The 22,193-nt window shown below is 56.4% G+C and overlaps 1 protein-coding gene across 1 annotated transcript in view; it reads left to right on the top strand.

Moving 5' to 3' along the window:
• Window positions 1-4,593: 4,593 nt before the first annotated feature.
• The window catches only part of tpm1 (tropomyosin 1 (alpha)), a 29,633-nt gene continuing 12,033 nt past the window's right edge, over window positions 4,594-22,193 (top strand). The window contains exons 1-2 of the mRNA XM_068015249.1: window positions 4,594-5,128; window positions 5,743-5,868. Coding sequence (XP_067871350.1) covers window positions 5,015-5,128; window positions 5,743-5,868 — 240 coding nt within the window. The 5' untranslated portion in view covers window positions 4,594-5,014. The remainder of the gene's footprint in view (window positions 5,129-5,742; window positions 5,869-22,193) is intronic.

Here is a 22,193-nt window from a genome sequence, read left to right on the forward strand (position 1 = left end):
AGGGGCAGAGTGGACACAGTCTGCACCCTGGGGGCAGAGTGAGCACTGTCTGTACCCAGGGGGCAGAGTGGACACTGTCTGTACCCAGGGGGCAGAGTGAGCACTGTCTGTACGCTGGAGGCAGAGTGAGCACTGTCTGTATCCTGGTGGCAGAGTGGACACAGTCTGTACCCAGGGGGCAGAGTGAGCACTGTCTGTACCCAGGGGGCAGAGTGAGCACTGTCTGTATGCTGGGGGCAGAGTGGACACTGTCTGTACCCAGGGGGCAGAGTGGGCACAGTTTGTACCCAGGGGGCAGAGTGAGCACTGTCTGTACCCGAGGGGCAGAGTGGACACTGTCTGTATCCTGGTGGCAGAGTGGACACTGTCTGTACCCAGGGGGCAGAGTGGGCACTGTCTGTATGCTGGGGGCAGAGTGGAAACTGTTTGTACCCAGGGGACAGAGTGAGCACTGCCTGTACCCAGGGGGCAGAGTGGGCACTGTGCACCCTGGAGGCAGAGTGGGCACTGTCTGTGCCCAGGGGGCAGAGTGGGCACTGTCTGTATCCTGGTGGCAGAGTGGACACTGTCTGTACCCAGGGGGCAGAGTGGGCACTGTCTGTATGCTGGGGGCAGAGTGAGCACTGTCTGTACCCAGGGGGCAGAGTGGACACTGTCTGTATGATGGGGGCAGAGTGGACACTGTTTGTATGCTGGGGGCAGAGTGGACACTGTCTGTATTCCAGAGTCTGAGTGGGCACTGTCTGTATCCCAGGGGCAGAGTGGACACTGTCTGTACCCCAGAGTCTGAGTGGACACTGTTTGTATCCCAGAGACTGAGAGGGCACTGTCTGTATCCCAGGGGCAGAGTGGACACTGTCTGTACCCCAGAGTCTGAGTGGGCACCGTCTGTATCCCAGAGACAGAGTGGACACTGTCTGTACCCTTGGGGCAGAGTGGGCACTGTCTGTATCCCAGAGACAGAGTGGACACTGTCTGTACCCCAGAGTCTGAGTGGGCACTGTCTGTACCCCAGGGATAGAGTGGACACTGTCTGTACCCCAGAGTCTGAGTGGGCACTGTCTGTATCCCAGAGACAGAGTGGACACTGTCTGTACCCTTGGGGCAGAGTGGGCACTGTCTGTACCCCAGGGACAGAGTGGACACTGTCTGTACCCCAGTGTCTGAGTGGACGCTGTCTGTACCCCAGAGTCTGAGTGGACACTGTCTGTACCCCAGGTGCAGAGTGGACACTGTCTGTATCCCAGAGTCTGAGTGGACACTGTCTGTACCCGAGGGGCAGAGTGGACACTGTCTGTACCCCAGAGTCTGAGTGGACGCTGTCTGTACCCCAGAGTCTGAGTGGACGCTGTCCGTACCCCAGAGTCTGAGTGGGCACTGTCTGTACCCCAGGGACAGAGTGGACACTGTCCGTACCCCAGAGTCTGAGTGGACACTGTCTGTAACCTTGGGGCAGATTGAGCACTGTCTGTATCTTGGTGGCAGAGTGGGCACTGTCTGTACCCAGGGGGCAGAGTGGGCACTGTCTGTACCCGGGGGCAGAGTGGGCACTGTCTGTACGCAGGGGGCAGAGTGAGCACTGTCTGCACCCAGGGGGCAGAGTGGGCACTGTCTGTACGCAGGGGGCAGAGTGAGCACTGTCTGCACCCAGGGGGCAGAATGGGCACTGTATGTACCCGAGGGGCAGAGTGGACACAGTCTGCACCCTGGGGGCAGAGTGAGCACTGTCTGTACCCAGGGGGCAGAGTGGACACTGTCTGTACCCAGGGGGCAGAGTGAGCACTGTCTGTACGCTGGGGGCAGAGTGAGCACTGTCTGTATCCTGGTGGCAGAGTGGACACAGTCTGTACCCAGGGGGCAGAGTGAGCACTGTCTGTACCCAGGGGCAGAGTGAGCACTGTCTGTATGCTGGGGGCAGAGTGGACACTGTCTGTACCCAGGGGGCAGAGTGGGCACAGTTTGTACCCAGGGGGCAGAGTGAGCACTGTCTGTACCCGAGGGGCAGAGTGGACACTGTCTGTATCCTGGTGGCAGAGTGGACACTGTCTGTACCCAGGGGGCAGAGTGGGCACTGTCTGTATGCTGGGGGCAGAGTGGAAACTGTTTGTACCCAGGGGGCAGAGTGAGCACTGCCTGTACCCAGAGGGCAGAGTGGGCACTGTGTACCCTGGAGGCAGAGTGGGCACTGTCTGTGCCCAGGGGGCAGAGTGGGCACTGTCTGTATCCTGGTGGCAGAGTGGACACTGTCTGTACCCAGGGGGCAGAGTGGGCACAGTTTGTACCCAGGGGGCAGAGTGAGCACTGTCTGTACCCGAGGGGCAGAGTGGACACTGTCTGTATCTTGGTGGCAGAGTGGACACTGTCTGTACCCAGGGGGCAGAGTGGGCACTATCTGTATGCTGGGGGCAGAGTGGAAACTGTTTGTACCCAGGGGGCAGAGTGAGCACTGTCTGTACCCAGGGGGCAGAGTGGGCACTGTGTACCCTGGAGGCAGAGTGGGCACTGTCTGTGCCCAGGGGGCAGAGTGGGCACTGTCTGTATCCTGGTGGCAGAGTGGACACTGTCTGTACCCAGGGGGCAGAGTGGGCACTGTCTGTATGCTGGGGGCAGAGTGAGCACTGTCTGTACCCAGGGGGCAGAGTGGACACTGTCTGTATGATGGGGGCAGAGTGGACACTGTTTGTATGCTGGGGGCAGAGTGAGCACTGTCTGTACCCGGGGGCAGAGTGGGCACTGTCTGTACCCAGGGGGCAGAGTGAGTACTGTCTGTACCCTGGAGGCAGAGTGGGCAGTCTGTACCCGAGGGGCAGAGTGGACACTGTCTGTACCCAGGGGGCAGAGTGAGCACTGTCTGTACCCAGGGGGCAGAGTGAGTACTGTCTGTACCCTGGAGGCAGAGTGGGCACTGTCTGTACCCTGGGGGCAGAGTGAGCACTGTCTGTATGCTGGGGGCAGAGTGGACAATGTCTGTACCCTGGGGGCAGAGTGGACACTGTCTGTACCCAGGGGGCAGAGTGAGTACTGTCTGTACCCTGGAGGCAGAGTGGGCACTGTCTTGACCCTGGGGGCAGAGTGAGCACTGTCTGTATGCTGGGGACAGAGTGGACACTGTGTGTACCCTGGGGGCAGAGTGGACACTGTCTGTACACCAGGGGCAGAGTGGACACTGTCCGTACCCCAGAGTCTGAGTGGACACTGTCTGAACCCTGGGGACAGAGTGAGCACTGTCTGTATCTTGGTGGCAGAGTGGGCACTGTCTGTACCCAGGGGGCATAGTGGGCACTGTCTGTACCCGGGGGCAGAGTGGGCACTGTCTGTACGCAGGGGGCAGAGTGAGCACTGTCTGCACCCAGGGGGCAGAGTGGGCACTGTCTGTACGCAGGGGGCAGAGTGAGCACTGTCTGCACCCAGGGGGCAGAATGGGCACTGTATGTACCCGAGGGGCAGAGTGGACACAGTCTGTACCCTGGGGGCAGAGTGAGCACTGTCTGTACGCTGGGGGCAGAGTGGGCACTGTCTGTACCCAGGGGGCAGAGTAAGCACTGTCTGTACCCAGGGGGCAGAGTGGGCACTGTCTGTACCCTGGCAGCAGAGTGGGCACTGTCTGTACCCAGGGGGCAGAGTGAGCACTGTCTGTACGCTGGGGGCAGAGTGGGCACTGTCTGTACCCAGGGGGCAGAGTGGGCACTGTCTGTACCCTGGAGGCAGAGTGGGCACTGTCTGTACACTGGAAGCAGAGTGGGCACTGTCTGTACCCAGGGGCAGAGTGGGCACTGTCTGCACCCTGGAGGCAGAGTGGGCACTGTCTGTACCCAGGGGGCAGAGTGAGCACTGTCTGTACCCAGGGGGCAGAGTGTGCACTGTCTGTACCCTGGAGGCAGAGTGGGCACTGTCTGTACCCAGGGGGCAGAGTGGGCACTGTCTGTACCCTGGAGGCAGAGTGGGCACTGTCTGTACACTGGAAGCAGAGTGGGCACTGTCTGTACCCAGGGGCAGAGTGGGCACTGTCTGCACCCTGGAGGCAGAGTGGGCACTGTCTGTACACTGGAGGCAGAGTGGGCACTGTCTGTACCCAGGGGGCAGAGTGGGCACTGTCTGTATCCAGGGGCAGAGTGGGCACTGTCTGCACCCTGGAGGCAGAGTGGGCACTGTCTGTACCCAGGGGGCAGAGTGGGCACTGTCTGTATCCAGGGGCAGAGTGGGCACTGTCTGCACCCTGGAGGCAGAGTGGGCACTGTCTGTACCCAGGGGGCAGAGTGGGCACTGCCTGTATGCCCGGGGCGGGTGGGGGGGAGGTGATGGGGGAAGACTATCCAGAGTAAATGCCACAGAGATTTGCACCCACCAGTTGTTATTTCCCAGGGGAGTGTGTGGGGGTTGGAATGAGTGATTATATCGGGCGGGGCGGGGATGAGGGGGTGGGTAAGTGGGAGACATATCTGATTTTGAGACGAGCGAGACCCGGGACAAGCACCAGGGCTGGGTGGGTAATCTGGTGGTGGCAGTGGGGGCAAAGGGGAGCAGGAGAGACGGGCATGGCTGGACTCCCAGGGGCTGGAGATCCCTTGGCCGGTTACTATGAAGTGGCTGTTTGGAGCCTGCCTTTTCTCAGGGCTGGTGTTTTGAAGGGAGGGATGAAAATGTGCTGACGGGAAGAGGGACTCCACACACGAACTCCCCATATACGGTGATGGAAATGGTCAAATGTCCCCCAGCAACGAATCAACGGGCTGCTGCAGGGAGAAGATTGGCCATAGGGTAGGGACAAGCTCCGTCTGCTTCCAAAAAAGTATTAAATGTCCTAAGGAATTCAATCTGCCCCTGAGAAGGAGATATTTCTGAGGCCGGGTCAGAATCTGGTGTCACTTCAGTTCCTGAATCAGCTCCGTGTCTCTCTCTCTCTCTCCTTCCCTCCTCTCTCAGCCTTTCTGCAGTCTCCCCTCTCCTCTTTTTCTTTTATTTTTGTATATTTTGCTGTTGCCCCTTCCAAAAAAAAAGCCCACCAGCAGCAGCCATGGACGCCATCAAGAAGAAAATGCAGATGTTAAAGCTGGACAAGGAAAATGCCTTGGACCGAGCTGAGCAAGCCGAAGCGGACAAGAAAGCAGCCGAGGAAAGGAGCAAACAGGTTGGCGATCAAATCCCCCACTCTATAAGCTTAAATCAGAAAGGAAAAAAACCCCACTGAGCGGCGCCTCTCACCGCCCGGGACTGGGAGCCCAGTCTCCTGCATACAACAATATTCCACTTTGAAAACTGTAAATGTGGAAAGGTTAACGTGTAGATAATTAAAATGCAGCAATGCTAAATTTTTTTGTTGTTGAAAAGTTACTGATTTGTAATCATTTCGGGCACTCTCCGTGTTCATTTCTGTATAGAATTGGAATCATTTCAGTTTCAAAAAGTTCCTGATTTGTAAACATATAGAGCACAGTCTGTGTTAATTTCTCTATACAATTTAGAATGATTTCCGTTTCAAAAAGTTCCTGATTTGTTGCCATTTAGGACATTGTCTGTGTTAATTTCACAACACAACTGGAATCATTTCAGTTTCAAAAAGTTCCTGGTTTGTAAACATATAGAGCACAGTCTGTGTTAATTTCTCTATAGAGTTGCAGCAATGTTAATGTGAATTGAGAGGATAGAACGTTCTGGAGTAATTTGAACGCAGCGTTTTGAGTTTAAAACCTGTTTAAGAAGTCTGACAATCTCTGCATCAATTGTGTGTGTGTGTGTGTGTAGTTTGAGGATGATGCTTTACAACTGGAAAAGAAACTGCGAGCAGTGGAGGATGAGAGGGATAAATTTTTGGAAGATTTCAACAAAGCTGAGGAGCGGCAGCTGGTGGCAGAGGAGAATGCTACTAAGGTATTTGTGCGGGGTGAATGAAACGTCTCTTAACCTCTTTCTGCTTTTCTGTCTCTCTCTCTCCATCTCCTTCCTCTCGCACACAACCACCCCCCCGGTCTGCGCCGACTACACCGCCTCTGTCTCCTCTCTCTCTCTCTCTCTACTGCAAACCTTCCTGCTGCATTAAAATAAACAACCCCAGCTGGAGGATGAACTGCTGGGCCTGCAGAAGAAGCTGAAAGGCACTGAGGACGAGCTTGACAAGTACTCTGAGGCCCTGAAAGATGCCCAGGAGAAGCTAGAACTAGCTGAGAAGAAAGCCACCGATGTGAGTAGAACACACAGCTTATGTGGAAAATAAACTGTACCCCATCACCACTTTTTTTTTTCTCCTGTTGGAATTTCCTCACAATCTCAGTGCATGACAAGCCTCAAAAAAAAAATCACAGCCTGACTGATCCTTGTGTCATTCCATTGTTCTCTTTTGTTTTAAACAAAAATCTTTTCATGTTCAAAATTGCACCTAAAACTAACCATTGGAGATTTAAGACAGGAGTAGATGGGATGTGCACGCTATCTTATCCTGAGTCGGCACTGTGTGTGTATTTATAGCCCAGTGCTTTATATGGCATTGAACTGTATGGGTCAGCTTGGGACCAGCCCCTGTTGAAAGGGTGAGAAATATGTCTGCAGTTGTAGGACAAGGCTGTTTAGCATGTTTGACAAACAGGGAAACACTCAATGTTAGACCATAGGTATGCAAAAGAGCAGGGATAAATCTGCCTTCGCGGTCACATCAGCCACTCCATCTGGAAAGTTGTAGCCTCTTGTAGCTGATCCAATAGACGGTAACAGGAATCCATTCACTCCCTCCCACCCCAGCCATCTATTTGTAATACGAGTTGAGATTATGTTGGTGAGGGATATTCCTTAAAAGGAAAAGTATGCAGAGTATTCCAAATAGCACTTATATCTCTGGCATTCTGGAGAGCAAATAACCAGGCTTAACTAAATACTAATAGCCACTGTTCTCCCATAGCCCAGTATTATCATTCAATGAGAGCTCTTTTAACATGTGCCACGTGTAAATCCCACTCCTAATTTATGTTATTTACACTTTTATGTGCCGGCTGTGGCTCAGGTATCTATGAATTCCTCTCTGGCGGAATGGGCTGCCTGGAATGTGCAGCAAGATCCCAGGCTGTGAGGGCATATCTCTGCCACTTCATTGCCTCCGCAAGCCGAGTGATGGCCCATGGAGTCCCAAGTCCGGAGGACATTCCATTTCAGTTCATCCAGAACCTTCAAGAGTTTTCAAATTCTTTTCAGGCCTCAGAGATTGTCACTCAGGGAAGCCTTTTGTTTTTCTGTTCCAAGGCAATTATCAAATTGCTGAAATTTGGGCAACATGGGGGCCTTTCTACTCCTTTCCCAAGTACTGCCCAGTATGTCAAAACTGGGAGCAGACAGATTATTGTCAGATTGGGGAGTATTTTTTAGAATGGGGTAAAAATACATTTATTGCTAATATTAATGAATGATGGTCGGATGCCAAAGATTTCTGGACAATGACAGTTCCTCAATGAAAAAGTCATCAAATTAAGAGGTGGAAAGAAGGCCCTTCTCTCCCATTCTTCCTCACTGGCAATTTTGGCTTGTCTGGTCAAGGATTTCACTCCTTGCTGGGGTGGGACTCAGTGAACCCATATCATCCTCCCCACACTTCAGCCAAGTGTCCATTATTCATGTCTCAGACTTGATAGTGGGTAGTGGTGGACTATTGTACCATGGGAGCCTGGCAGCCAAGATGCCATTGTTCCCTCACCCAGAGTCTGCCCTTTGCAAAGTTCCAAGAGGAATGGAGGGGGGGTCACTGGACACCAATCAGGAATTAAAATGTGAGCTGATATTCCCCTTCCCAATCCTTGGGTACAGAGGTCACAGTGACTGTGATAGGCACAGGCCATGGACCGACCCTAGACTTCCCTAGTCTGGATGGCTCAGTTGATCTGTGCAAAAGGCCAGTGAGTCATCAGGGAGCTCCTGGAATAGGTTTGAATAGGAATAGCTCAAAGTCAAGTTCTAATTCTGACTCCCAGGGCCTCCTGGAGAGAGAAAGCACTGTCTGACCCCTGAGGTTCGGGGAGAGAGCTGGCCCAGTCTGACCTCTGCGGTTCGGGGACAGAGAGAGCACAGTCTGAACCCTGGAGTTCAGGGACAGAGAGAGCTCAGTCTGAACCCTGGGGTTCCCAGACAGAGAGAGCATAATCTGACCCCTAGGGTTCAGGGACAGAGAGAGCACAGTCTGACCGCTGGAGTTCAGGGACAGAGAGAGCACAGTCTGACCCCTGGGGTTCCCAGACAGAGAGAGCACAGTCTGACCCCTGGGGTTCAGGGACAGAGAGAGCACAGTCTGACCCCTGGAGTTCAGGGACAGAGAGAGCACAGTCTGACCCCTGGGGTTCAGGGACAGAGAGAGCACAGTCTGATCCCTGGGGTTCCCAGACAGAGAGAGCACAGTCTGATCCCTGAGGTTCAAGGACAGAGAGCACAGTCTGACCCCTGGTGTTCCCAGACAGAGAGAGCACAGTCTGATCCCTGGTGTTCCCAGACAGAGAGAGCACAGTCTGACCCCTGGAGTTTGGGGACAGAGAGAGCACAGTCTGACCCCTGGGGTTCCCACACAGAGGGAGCACAGTCTGACCCCTGGAGTTTGGGGACAGAGAGGGCATAGTCTGACCCCTGGTGTTCCCAGACAGAGAGAGCACAGTCTGATCCCTGAGGTTCAAGGACAGAGAGCACAGTCTGATCCCTGGGGTTCCCAGACAGAGAGAGCACTGTCTGACCCCTGGTGTTCCCAGACAGAGAGAGCACAGTCTGATCCCTGGGGTTCCCAGACAAAGAGAGCATAATCTGACCCCTGGGGTTCAGGGACAGAGAGAGCACAGTCTGACCGCTGGAGTTCAGGGACAGAGAGAGCACAGTCTGACACCTGGGGTTCCCAGACAGAGAGAGCACAGTCTGACCCCTGGGGTTCAGGGACAGAGAGAGCACAGTCTGACCCCTGGGGTTCAGGGACAGAGAGAGCACAGTCTGACCCCTGGAGTTCAGGGACAGAGAGAGCACAGTCTGATCCCTGAAGTTCAGGGACAGAGAGAGCACAGTCTGACCTCTGGGGTTCAGGGACAGAGAGAACACAGTCTGACCCCTGGAGTTCAGGGACAGAGAGAGCACAGTCTGATCCCTGAAGTTCAGGGACAGAGAGAGCACAGTCTGACCTCTGGGGTTCAGGGACAGAGAGAACACAGTCTGACCCCTGGAGTTCAGGCACAGAGAGAGCACAGTCTGATCCCTGGGGTTCAGGGACAGAGAGAGCACAGTCTGACCCCTGGAGTTCAGGGACAGATAGAGCTCAGTCTGACCCCTGGAGTTCGGGGACAGAGAGAGCACAGTCTGATCCCTGAAGTTCAGGGACAGAGAGAGCACAGTCTGACCTCTGGGGTTCAGGGACAGAGAGAACACAGTCTGACCCCTGGAGTTCAGGCACAGAGAGAGCACAGTCTGACCCCTGGGGTTCAGGGACAGAGAGAGCACAGTCTGACCCCTGGAGTTCAGGGACAGATAGAGCTCAGTCTGACCCCAGGGGTTCAGGCACAGAGAGAGCACAGTCTGACCCTGGGGTTCCCAGACAGAGAGAGCACAGTCTGACCCCTGGGGTTCCCAGACAGAGAGAGCACAGTCTGACCCCTGGTGTTCCCAGACAGAGGGAGCACAGTCTGAACCCTGGAGTTTGGAGACAGAGAGAGCACAGTCTGACCCCTGGTGCTCCCAGACAGAGGGAGCACAGTCTGATCCCTGGGGTTCCCAGACAGAGAGAGCAGAGTCTGACCTCTGGTACTCCCAGACAGAGGGAGCACAGTCTGATCCCTGGGGTTCCCAGACAGAGAGAGCACAGTCTGACCCCTGGTGTTCCCAGACAGAGAGAGCACAGTCTGATCCCTGAGGTTCAAGGAAAGAGAGCACAGTCTGATCCCTGGGGTTCCCAGACAGAGAGAGCACAGTCTGATCCCTGGGGTTCCCAGACAGAGAGAGCACAGTCTGATCCCTGAGGTTCAAGGACAGAGAGCACAGTCTGACCCCTGGTGTTCCCAGACAGAGAGAGCACAGTCTGATCCCTGGTGTTCCCAGACAGAGAGAGCACAGTCTGACCCCTGGAGTTTGGGGAGAGAGAGAGCACAGTCTGACCCTTGGGTTCCCACACAGAGGGAGCACAGTCTGACCCCTGGAGTTTGGGGACAGAGAGGGCATAGTCTGACCCCTGGTGTTCCCAGACAGAGAGAGCACAGTCTGATCCCTGAGGTTCAAGGACAGAGAGCACAGTCTGATCCCTGGGGTTCCCAGACAGAGAGAGCACTGTCTGACCCCTGGTGTTCCCAGACAGAGAGAGCACAGTCTGATCCCTGGGGTTCCCAGACAGAGAGAGCATAATCTGACCCCTGGGGTTCAGCGACAGACAGAGCACAGTCTGACCGCTGGAGTTCAGGGACAGAGAGAGCACAGTCTGACACCTGGGGTTCCCAGACAGAGAGAGCACAGTCTGACCCCTGGGGTTCAGGGACAGAGAGAGCACAGTCTGACCCCTGGGGTTCAGGTACAGAGGGAGCACAGTCTGACCCCTGGAGTTCAGGGACAGAGAGAGCACAGTCTGATCCCTGAAGTTCAGGGACAGAGAGAGCACAGTCTGACCTCTGGGGTTCAGGGACAGAGAGAGCACAGTCTGACCCCTGGAGTTCGGGGACAGAGAGAGCACAGTCTGATCCCTGAAGTTCAGGGACAGAGAGAGCACAGTCTGACCTCTGGGGTTCAGGGACAGAGAGAACACAGTCTGACCCCTGGAGTTCAGGCACAGAGAGAGCACAGTCTGACCCCTGGGGTTCAGGGACAGAGAGAGCACAGTCTGACCCCTGAGTTCAGGGACAGATAGAGCTCAGTCTGACCCCAGGGGTTCAGGCACAGAGAGAGCACAGCCTGACCCCTGGGGTTCCCAGATAGAGAGAGCACAGTCTGACCCTGGTGTTCCCAGACAGAGGGAGCACAGTCTGAACCCTAGGGTTTGGAGACAGAGAGAGCACAGTCTGACCCCTGGTGCTCCCAGACAGAGGGAGCACAGTCTGATCCCTGGGGTTCCCAGACAGAGAGAGCAGAGTCTGGTCCCTGGAGTTCCCAGACAGAGAGAGCACAGTCTGACCCCTGGTGTTCCCAGACAGAGAGAGCACAGACTGATCCCTGGTGTTCCCAGACTGAGAGAGCACAGTCTGATCCCTGAGGTTCAAGGAAAGAGAGCACAGTATGATCCCTGGGGTTCCCAGACAGAGAGAGCACAGTCTGACCCCTGGTGTTCCCAGACAGAGAGAGCACAGTCTGATCCCTGGTGTTCCCAGACAGAGGGAGCACAGTCTGACCCCTGGAGTTTGGGGACAGAGAGGGCATAGTCTGACCCCTGGTGTTCCCACACAGAGGGAGCACAGTCTGACCCCTGGAGTTGGGGACAAAGAGGGCATAGTCTGACCCCTGGTGTTCCCAGACAGAGAGAGCACAGTCTGACCCCTGGTGTTCCCAGACAGAGAGAGCACAGTCTGATCCCTGAGATTCAAGGACAGAGAGCACAGTCTGATCCCTGGGGTTTCCAGACAGAGAGAGCACTGTCTGACCCCTGGTGTTCCCAGACAGAGAGAGCACAGTCTGAACCCTGGTGTTCCCAGACAGAGGGAGCACAGTCTTACCCCTGGAGTTTGGGGACAGAGAGAGCACAGTCTGATCCCTGGGGTTCCCACACAGAGGGAGCACAGTCTGACCCCTGGAGTTTGGGGACAGAGAGGGCATAGTCTGATCCCTGGTGTTCCCAGACAGAGAGAGCACAGTCTGACCCCTGGTTTCCCAGACAGAGAAAGCACAGTCTGACCCCTGGAGTTTAGGGACAGAGAGAGCACAGTCTGACCCCTGGTTTCCCACACAGAGAGAGCACAGTCTGACCCCTGGAGTTCCCAGACAGAGAAAGCACAGTCTGACCCCTGGAGTTTTGGGACAGAGAGAGCACAGTCTGACCCCTGGTTTCCAACACAGGGAGAGCACAGTCTGACCCCTGGAGTTTGGGGACAGAGAGGGCATAGTCTGACCCCTGGAGTTCCCAGACAGAGAGAGCACAGTCTGACCACTGGAGTTTAGGGACAGAGAGAGCACAGTCTGACCCCTGGTTTCCCAGACAGAGAGAGCACAGTCTGACCCCTGTAGTTTAGGGACAGAGAGAGCACAGTCTGACCCCTGGTTTCCCACACACAGAGAGCACAGTCTGACCCCTGGTGTTCCCAGACAGAGAAAGCACAGTCTGACCCCTGGGGTTCCCAGACAGAGAGCACAGTCTGACCCCTGGTGTTCCCAGACAGAGAGAGCACAGTCTGAGCCCTGGTGTTCCCAGACAGAGAGAGCACAGTCTGACCCCTGGGGTTCCCAGACAGAGAGAGCACAGTCTGACCCCTGGGGTTCCCAGACAGAGAGAGCACAGTCTGAGCCCTGGAGTTTCGGGACAGAGAGAGCACAGCCTGATCCCTGAGGTTCAAGGACAGAGAGCACAGTCTGACCCCTGGGGTTCCCAGGCAGAGGGAGCACAGTCTGACCCCTGGTGTTTCCAGAGAGACAGGGCACAGTGTGACCCCTGGTGTTCCCACCCAGAGGGAGCACAGTCTGACCCCTGGTTTCCCACACAGAGAGAGCACAGTCTGACCCCTGGGGTTCCCAGACAGAGAGAGCACAGTCTGACCCCTGGTGTTCCCTGGCAGAGGGAGCACAGTCTGACCCCTGGTGTTCCCAGACAGAGTGAGCACAGTCTGACCCCTGGTGTTCCCAGGCAGAGAGAGCACAGTCTGACCCCTGGGGTTCCCAGAAAGAGAGGGCATATCTGACCCCTGGTGTTCCCACACAGAGAGAGCACAGTCTGACCCCTGGTGTTCCCAGACAGAGAGAGCACAGTCTGATCCCTGGAGTTCCCACACAGAGAGAGCACAGTCTGACCCCTGGTGTTCCCAGACAGAGAGAGCACAGTCTGACACCTGGAGTTCCCAGACAGAAAAAGCACAGTCTGACCCCTGGAGTTTAGGGACAGAGAGAGCACAGTCTGACCCCTGGTTTCCCACAGAGAGAGAGCACAGTCTGACCCCTGGAGTTCCCAGACAGAGAAAGCACAGTCTGACCCCTGGAGTTTAGGGACAGAGAGAGCACAGTCTGACCCCTGGTTTCCCACACAGAGAGAGCACAGTCTGACCACTGGAGTTTGGGGACAGAGAGGGCATAGTCTGAACCCTGGAGTTCCCAGACAGAGAGAACACAGTCTGACCCCTGGAGTTTAGGGACAGAGAGAGCACAGTCTGACCCCTGGTTTCCCACACAGAGAGAGCACAGTCTGACCCCTGGAGTTCCCAGACAGAGAAAGCACAGTCTGACCCCTGGAGTTTAGGGACAGAGAGAGCACAGTCTGACCCCTGGCTTCCCACACAAAGAGAGCGCAGTCTGACCCCTGGTGTTCCCAGACAGAGAAAGCACAGTCTGACCCCTGGAGTTCCCAGACAGAGAGAGCACAGTCTGATCCCTGGGGTTCCCAGACAGAGAGCACAGTCTGAGCCCTGGTGTTCCCAGACAGAGAGAGCACAGTCTGACCCCTGGGGTTCACAGACAGAGAGAGCACAGTCTGACCCCTGGGGTTCCCACACAGAGAGAGCACAGTCTGAGCCCTGGAGTTTCGGGACAGAGAGGGCATAGTCTGACCATAGGGCTTCCCACACAGAGAGAGCACAGTCTGATCCCTGGGGTTCCCAGACAGAGAGGGCATATCTGACCCCTGGTGTTCCCACACAGAGGTAGCACAGTCTGACCCCTGGTTTCCCACACAGAGAGAGCACAGTCTGACACCTGGAGTTTAGGGACAGAGAGAGCACAGTCTGACCCCTGGAGTTCCCAGACAGAGAAAGCACAGTCTGACCCCTGGAGTTTAGGGACAGAGAGAGCACAGTCTGACCCCTGGTTTCCCACACACAGAGAGCACAGTCTGACCCCTGGTTTCCCACACAGAGAGAGCACAGTCTGACCCCTGGAGTTCCCACACAGAGAGAGCACAGTCTGACCCCTGGGGTTCCCAGAGAGAGAGGGCATATCTGACCCCTGGTGTTCCCACACAGAGGGAGCACAGTCTGACCCCTGGTGTTCCCAGACAGAGAGAGCACAGTCTGACACCTGGAGTTCCCACACAGAGAAAGCACAGTCTGACCCCTGGAGTTTAGGGACAGAGAGAGCACAGTCTGACCCCTGGAGTTCCCAGACAGAGAAAGCACAGTCTGACCCCTGGAGTTTAGGGACAGAGAGAGCACAGTCTGACCCCTGGTTTCCCACACAGAGGGAGCACAGTCTGACCCCTGGAGTTCCCACACAGAGAGGGCACAGTCTGACCCCTGGTTTCACACACAGAGAGAGCACAGTCTGACCCCTGGAGTTCCCAGACAGAGAGAGCACAGTCTGATTCCTGGAGTTTAGGGACAGAGAGAGCACAGTCTGACCCCTGGTTTCCCACACAGAGAGAGCACAGTCTGACCCCTGGAGTTCCCAGACAGAGAAAGCACAGTCTGACCCCTGGAGTTTAGGGACAGAGAGAGCACAGTCTGACCCCTGGCTTCCCACACAAAGAGAGCACAGTCTGACCCCTGGTGTTCGCAGACAGAGAGAGCACAGTCTGACCCCTGGTGTTCCCAGGCAGAGAGAGCACAGTCTGACCCCTGGGGTTCCCAGACAGAGAGAGCACAGTCTGACCCCTGGGGTTCAGGGACAGAGAGAGCACAGTCTGACTCCTGGGGTTCCCAGACAGAGAGAGCACAGTCTGACCCCTGGGGTTCAGGGACAGAGAGAGCACAGTCTGACCCCTGGAGTTCAGGGACAGAGAGAGCACAGTCTGACCCCTGGGGTTCAGGGACAGAGGGAGCACAGTCTGACCCCTGGAGTTCAGGGACAGAGAGAGCACAGTCTGATCCCTGAAGTTCAGGGACAGAGAGAGCACAGTCTGACCTCTGGGGTTCAGGGACAGAGAGAGCACAGTCTGACCCCTGGAGTTCGGGGACAGAGAGAGCACAGTCTGATCCCTGAAGTTCAGGGACAGAGAGAGCACAGTCTGACCTCTGGGGTTCAGGGACAGAGAGAACACAGTCTGACCCCTGGAGTTCAGGCACAGAGAGAGCACAGTCTGACCCCTGGGGTTCAGGGACAGAGAGAGCACAGTCTGACCCCTGGAGTTCAGGGACAGATAGAGCTCAGTCTGACCCCAGGGGTTCAGGCACAGAGAGAGCACAGTCTGACCCCTGGGGTTCCCAGATAGAGAGAGCACAGTCTGACCCTGGTGTTCCCAGACAGAGGGAGCACAGTCTGAACCCTGGGGTTTGGAGACAGAGAGAGCACAGTCTGACCCCTGGTGCTCCCAGACAGAGGGAGCACAGTCTGATCCCTGGGGTTCCCAGACAGAGAGAGCAGAGTCTGACCTCTGGTACTCCCAGACAGAGGGAGCACAGTCTGACCCCTGGAGTTCCCAGACAGAGAGAGCACAGTCTGACCCCTGGTGTTCCCAGACAGAGAGAGCACAGTCTGATCCCTGGTGTTCCCAGACAGAGAGAGCACAGTCTGATCCCTGAGGTTCAAGGAAAGAGAGCACAGTATGATCCCTGGGGTTCCCAGACAGAGAGAGCACAGTCTGACCCCTGGTGTTCCCAGACAGAGAGAGCACAGTCTGATCCCTGGTGTTCCCAGACAGAGGGAGCACAGTCTGACCCCTGGAGTTTGGGGACAGAGAGGGCATAGTCTGACCCCTGGTGTTCCCACACAGAGGGAGCACAGTCTGACCCCTGGAGTTGGGGACAAAGAGGGCATAGTCTGACCCCTGGTGTTCCCAGACAGAGAGAGCACAGTCAGACCCCTGGTGTTCCCAGACAGAGAGAGCACAGTCTGATCCCTGAGATTCAAGGACAGAGAGCACAGTCTGATCCCTGGGGTTCCCAGACAGAGAGAGCACTGTCTGACCCCTGGTGTTCCCAGACAGAGAGAGCACAGTCTGATCCCTGGTGTTCCCAGACAGAGGGAGCACAGTCTGACCCCTGGAGTTTGGGGACAGAGAGAGCACAGTCTGACCCCTGGGGTTCCCACACAGAGGGAGCACAGTCTGACCCCTGGAGTTTGGGGACAGAGAGGGCATAGTCTGATCCCTGGTGTTCCCAGACAGAGAGAGCACAGTCTGACCCCTGGTTTCCCAGACAGAGAAAGCACAGTCTGACCCCTGGAGTTTAGGGACAGAGAGAGCACAGTCTGACCCCTGGTTTCCCACACACAGAGAGCACAGTCTGACCCCTGGAGTTCCCAGACAGAGAAAGCACAGTCTGACCCCTGGAGTTTTGGGACAGAGAGAGCACAGTCTGACCCCTGGTTTCCAACACAGGGAGAGCACAGTCTGACCCCTGGAGTTTGGGGACAGAGAGGGCATAGTCTGACCCCTGGAGTTCCCAGACAGAGAGAGCACAGTCTGACCACTGGAGTTTAGGGACAGAGAGAGCACAGTCTGACCCCTGGTTTCCCAGACAGAGAGAGCACAGTCTGACCCCTGTAGTTTAGGGACAGAGAGAGCACAGTCTGACCCCTGGTTTCCCACACACAGAGAGCACAGTCTGACCCCTGGTGTTCCCAGACAGAGAAAGCACAGTCTGACCCCTGGGGTTCCCAGACAGAGAGCACAGTCTGACCCCTGGTGTTCCCAGACAGAGAGAGCACAGTCTGAGCCCTGGTGTTCCCAGACAGAGAGAGCACAGTCTGACCCCTGGGGTTCCCAGACAGAGAGAGCACAGTCTGACCCCTGGGGTTCCCAGACAGAGAGAGCACAGTCTGAGCCCTGGAGTTTCGGGACAGAGAGAGCACAGCCTGATCCCTGAGGTTCAAGGACAGAGAGCACAGTCTGACCCCTGGGGTTCCCAGGCAGAGGGAGCACAGTCTGACCCCTGGTGTTTCCAGAGAGAGAGAGCACAGTGTGACCCCTGGTGTTCCCACCCAGAGGGAGCACAGTCTGACCCCTGGTTTCCCACACAGAGAGAGCACAGTCTGACCCCTGGGGTTCCCAGACAGAGAGAGCACAGTCTGACCCCTGGTGTTCCCAGGCAGAGGGAGCACAGTCTGACCCCTGGTGTTCCCAGACAGAGAGAGCACAGTCTGACCCCTGGTGTTCCCAGGCAGAGAGAGCACAGTCTGACCCCTGGGGTTCCCAGACAGAGAGGGCATATCTGACCCCTGGTGTTCCCACACAGAGAGAGCACAGTCTGACCCCTGGTGTTCCCAGACAGAGAGAGCACAGTCTGACCCCTGGAGTTCCCACACAGAGAGAGCACAGTCTGACCCCTGGTGTTCCCAGACAGAGAGTGCACAGTCTGACACCTGGAGTTCCCAGACAGAAAAAGCACAGTCTGACCCCTGGAGTTTAGGGACAGAGAGAGCACAGTTTGACCCCTGGTTTCCCACAGAGAGAGAGCACAGTCTGACCCCTGGAGTTCCCAGACAGAGAAAGCACAGTCTGACCCCTGGAGTTTAGGGACAGAGAGAGCACAGTCTGACCCCTGGTTTCCCACACAGAGAGAGCACAGTCTGACCACTGGAGTTTGGGGACAGAGAGGGCATAGTCTGAACCCTGGAGTTCCCAGACAGAGAGAGCACAGTCTGACCCCTGGTTTCACACACAGAGAGAGCACAGTCTGACCCCTGGAGTTCCCAGACAGAGAGCACAGTCTGACCCCTGGAGTTTAGGGACAGAGAGAGCACAGTCTGACCCCTGGTGTTCCCAGGCAGAGAGAGCACAGTCTGACCCCTGGGGTTCCCAGACAGAGAGAGCAAAGTCTGAGCCCTGGTGTTCCCAGACAGAGAGAGCACAGTCTGACCCCTGGTGTTCCCAGGCAGAGGGAGCACAGTCTGACCCCTGGAGTTTCGGGACAGAGAGAGCACAGTCTGACCCCTGGTGTTCCCAGACAGAGAGAGCACAGCCTGATCCCTGAGGTTCATGGACAGAGAGCACACTGACCCCTGGTGTTCACAGGCAGAGAGAGCACAGTCTGACCCCTGGTGTTCCCAGGCAGAGAGAGCACAGTCTGACCCCTGGGGTTCCCAGACAGAGAGAGCACAGTCTGACCCCTGGTGTTCCCAGACAGAGAGAGCACAGTCTGACCCCTGGAGTTTGGGGACAGAGAGAGCACAGTCTGATCCCTGGGGTTCCCACACAGAGAGAGCACAGTCTGAACCCTGGGGTTCCCACACAGAGAGAGCACAGTCTGAACCCTGGGGTTCCCACACAGAGAGAGCACAGTCTGATCCCTGGAGTTCCCACACAGAGAGAGCACAGTCTGATCCCTGGAGTTCCCAGACAGAGAGAGCACAGTCTGAGCCCTGGTGTTCCCAGACAGAGAGAGCACAGTCTGACCCCTGGTGTTCCCAGACAGAGAGAGCACAGTCTGACCCCTGGGGTTCCCACACAGAGAGAGCACAGTCTGAGCCCTGGGGTTCCCAGACAAAGAGAGCACATTCTGACCCCTGGTGTTCCCAGACAGAGAGAGCACAGTCTGACCCCTGGGGTTCCCAGACAGAGAGAGCACAGTCTGATTCCTGGAGTTCCCAGACAGAGAGAGCACAGTCTGACCCCTGGAGTTCCCAGACAGAGAAAGCACAGTCTGACCCCTGGGGTTCCCAGACAGAGAGAGCACAGTCTGAGCCCTGGTGTTCCCAGACAGAGAGAGCACAGTCTGACCCCTGGGGTTCCCAGACAGAGAGAGCACAGTCTGACCCCTGGGGTTCCCACACAGAGAGAGCACAGTCTGAGCCCTGGAGTTTCGGGACAGAGAGAGCACAGTCTGATCCCTGGGGTTCCCACACAGAGAGAGCACAGTCTGAGCCCTGGGGTTCCCACACAGAGAGAGCACAGTCTGAACCCTGGGGTTCCCACACAGAGAGAGCACAGTCTGACCCCTGGAGTTCCCACACAGAGAGAGCACAGTCTGATCCCTGGAGTTCCCACACAGAGAGAGCACAGTCTGAGCCCTGGTGTTCCCAGACAGAGAGAGCACAGTCTGACCCCTGGTGTTCCCAGACAGAGTGAGCACAGTCTGACCCCTGGGGTTCCCACACAGAGAGAGCACAGTCTGAGCCCTGGGGTTCCCAGACAAAGAGAGCACAGTCGGACCCCTGGTGTTCCCAGACAGAGAGAGCACAGTCTGACCCCTGGGGTTCCCAGACAGAGAGAGCACAGTCTGATTCCTGGAGTTCCCAGACAGAGAGAGCACAGTCTGACCCCAGGTGTTCCCAGTCAGAGAGAGCACAGTCTGACTCCTGGAGTTTAGGGACAGAGAGAGCACAGTCTGACCCCTGGTGTTCCCAGACAGAGAGAGCACAGTCTGACACCTGGTGTTCCCAGACATGAGAGAGCACAGTCTGACTCCTGGAGTTTCGGGACAGAGAGAGCACAGTCTGACCCCTGGTGTTTCCAGACAGAGAGAGCACAGTCTGACTCCTGGAGTTTAGGGACAGAGAGAGCACAGTCTGATCCCTGGTGTTCCCAGACCGAGAGAGCACAGTCTGACCCCTGAGATTCAAGGACAGAGAGAGCACAGTCTGACCCCTGGTGTTCCCAGACAGAGAGAGCACAGTGTGACCCCTGGTGTTCCCAGACAGAGGGAGCACAGTCTGACCCCTGGTATTCCCAGACAGAGAGAGCACAGTGTGACCCCTGGTGTTCCCAGACAGAGAGAGCACAGTCTGACCCCTGAGATTCAAGGACAGAGAGAGCACAGTCTGACCCCTGGTGTTCCCAGACAGAGAGAGCACAGTCTGAACCCTGGGGTTCCCACACAGAGAGAGCACAGTCTGACCCCTAGAGTTCCCACACAGAGAGAGCACAGTCTGAACCCTGGAGTTCCCACACAGAGAGAGCACAGTCTGAGCCCTGGTGTTCCCAGACAGAGAGAGCACAGTCTGACCCCTGGTGTTCCCAGACAGAGAGAGCACAGTCTGACCCCTGGGGTTCCCGCACAGAGAGAGCACAGTCTGAGCCCTGGGGTGCCCAGACAAAGAGAGCACAGTCTGACCCCTGGTGTTCCCAGACAGAGAGAGCACAGTCTGACCCCTGGGGTTCCCAGACAGAGAGAGCACAGTCTGATTCCTGGAGTTCCCAGACAGAGAGAGCACAGTCTGACCCCAGGTGTTCCCAGTCAGAGAGAGCACAGTCTGACTCCTGGAGTTTAGGGACAGAGAGAGCACAGTCTGATCCCTGGAGTTCCCAGACAGAGAGAGCACAGTCTGACCCCTGGTGTTCCCAGGCAGAGGGAGCACATTCTGACCCCTGGAGTTTGGGGACAGAAAGAGCACAGTCTGACCCCTGGTGTTCCCAGACAGAGAGAGCACAGTGTGACCCCTGGTGTTCCCAGACAGAGAGAGCACAGTCTGACGCCTGGGGTTCCCACACAGAGAGAGCACAGTCTGAGCCCTGGGGTTCCCAGACAAAGAGAGCACAGTCTGACCCCTGGTGTTCCCAGACAGAGAGAGCACAGTCTGACCACTGGGGTTCCCAGACAGAGAGAGCACAGTCTGATTCCTGGAGTTCCCAGACAGAGAGAGCACAGTCTGACCCCAGGTGTTCCCAGTCAGAGAGAGCACAGTCTGACACCTGGAGTTCCCAGACAGAGAGAGCACAGTCTGACCCCTGGTGTTCCCAGACAGAGCGAGCACAGTCTGACCCCTGGTGTTCCCAGACAGAGAGAGCACAGTCTGACCCCTGGAGTTCCCAGACAGAGAGAGCACAGTCTGACCCCTGGTGTTCCCAGGCAGAGGGAGCACATTCTGACCCCTGGAGTTTGGGGACAGAAAGAGCACAGTCTGACCCCTGGTGTTCCCAGACAGAGAGAGCACAGTGTGACCCCTGGTGTTCCCAGACAGAGAGAGCACAGTGTGACCCCTGGTGTTCCCAGACAGAGAGAGCACAGTCTGACCCCTGGGGTTCCCACACAGAGAGAGCACAGTCTGAGCCCTGGGGTTCCCAGACAAAGAGAGCACAGTCTGACCCCTGGTGTTCCCAGACAGAGAGAGCACAGTCTGACCCCTGGGGTTCCCAGACAGAGAGAGCACAGTCTGATTCCTGGAGTTCCCAGACAGAGAGAGCACAGTCTGACCCCAGGTGTTCCCAGTCAGAGAGAGCACAGTCTGACTCCTGGAGTTTAGGGACAGAGAGAGCACAGTCTGATCCCTGGTGTTCCCAGACAGAGAGAGCACAGTCTGACACCTGGTGTTCCCAGACATGAGAGAGCACAGTCTGACTCCTGGAGTTTAGGGACAGAGAGAGCACACTCTGACCCCTGGTGTTCCCAGACCGAGAGAGCACAGTCTGACCCCTGAGATTCAAGGACAGAGAGAGCACAGTCTGACCCCTGGTGTTCCCAGACAGAGAGAGCACAGTCTGATCCCTGGAGTTCCCAGACAGAGAGAGCACAGTCTGACCCCTAGTGTTCCCAGACAGAGAGAGCACAGTCTGACCCCTGGTGTTCCCAGACAGAGAGAGCACAGTCTGACTCCTGGAGTTCCCAGACAGAGAGAGCACAGTCTGACCCCTGGTGTTCCCAGACAGAGAGAGCACAGTCTGACCCCTGGTGTTCCCAGACAGAGAGAGCACAGTCTGACCCCTGGAGTTCCCAGACAGAGAGAGCACAGTCTGACCCCTGGTGTTCCCAGGCAGAGGGAGCACATTCTGACCCCTGGAGTTTGGGGACAGAAAGAGCACAGTCTGACCCCTGGTGTTCCCAGACAGAGAGAGCACAGTGTGACCCCTGGTGTTCCCAGACAGAGAGAGCACAGTCTAACCCCTGGTGTTCCCAGACAGAGAGAGCACAGTGTGACCCCTGGTGTTCCCAGACAGAGGGAGCACAGTCTGACCCCTGGTGTTCCCAGACAGAGATAGCACAGTGTGACCCCTGGTGTTCCCAGACAGGGGGAGCACAGTCTGACCCCTGGTGTTCCCAGACAGAGAGAGCACAGTGTGACCCCTGGTGTTCCCAGACAGAGAGAGCACAGTCTGACCCCTGGTGTTCCCAGACAGAGAGAGCACAGTCTGACCCCTGGAGTTTGGGGACAGAGAGGGCACAGTCTGAACTCTGGTGTTCCCAGACAGAGGGAGCACAGTCTGACCCCTGGAGTTTGGGGACAGAGAGCGCACAGTCTGAACTCTGGTGTTCCCAGACAGAGGGAGC

This window comes from Heterodontus francisci, chromosome 35, assembly GCF_036365525.1.
Source record: "Heterodontus francisci isolate sHetFra1 chromosome 35, sHetFra1.hap1, whole genome shotgun sequence".
NCBI lineage: Eukaryota > Metazoa > Chordata > Chondrichthyes > Heterodontiformes > Heterodontidae > Heterodontus > Heterodontus francisci.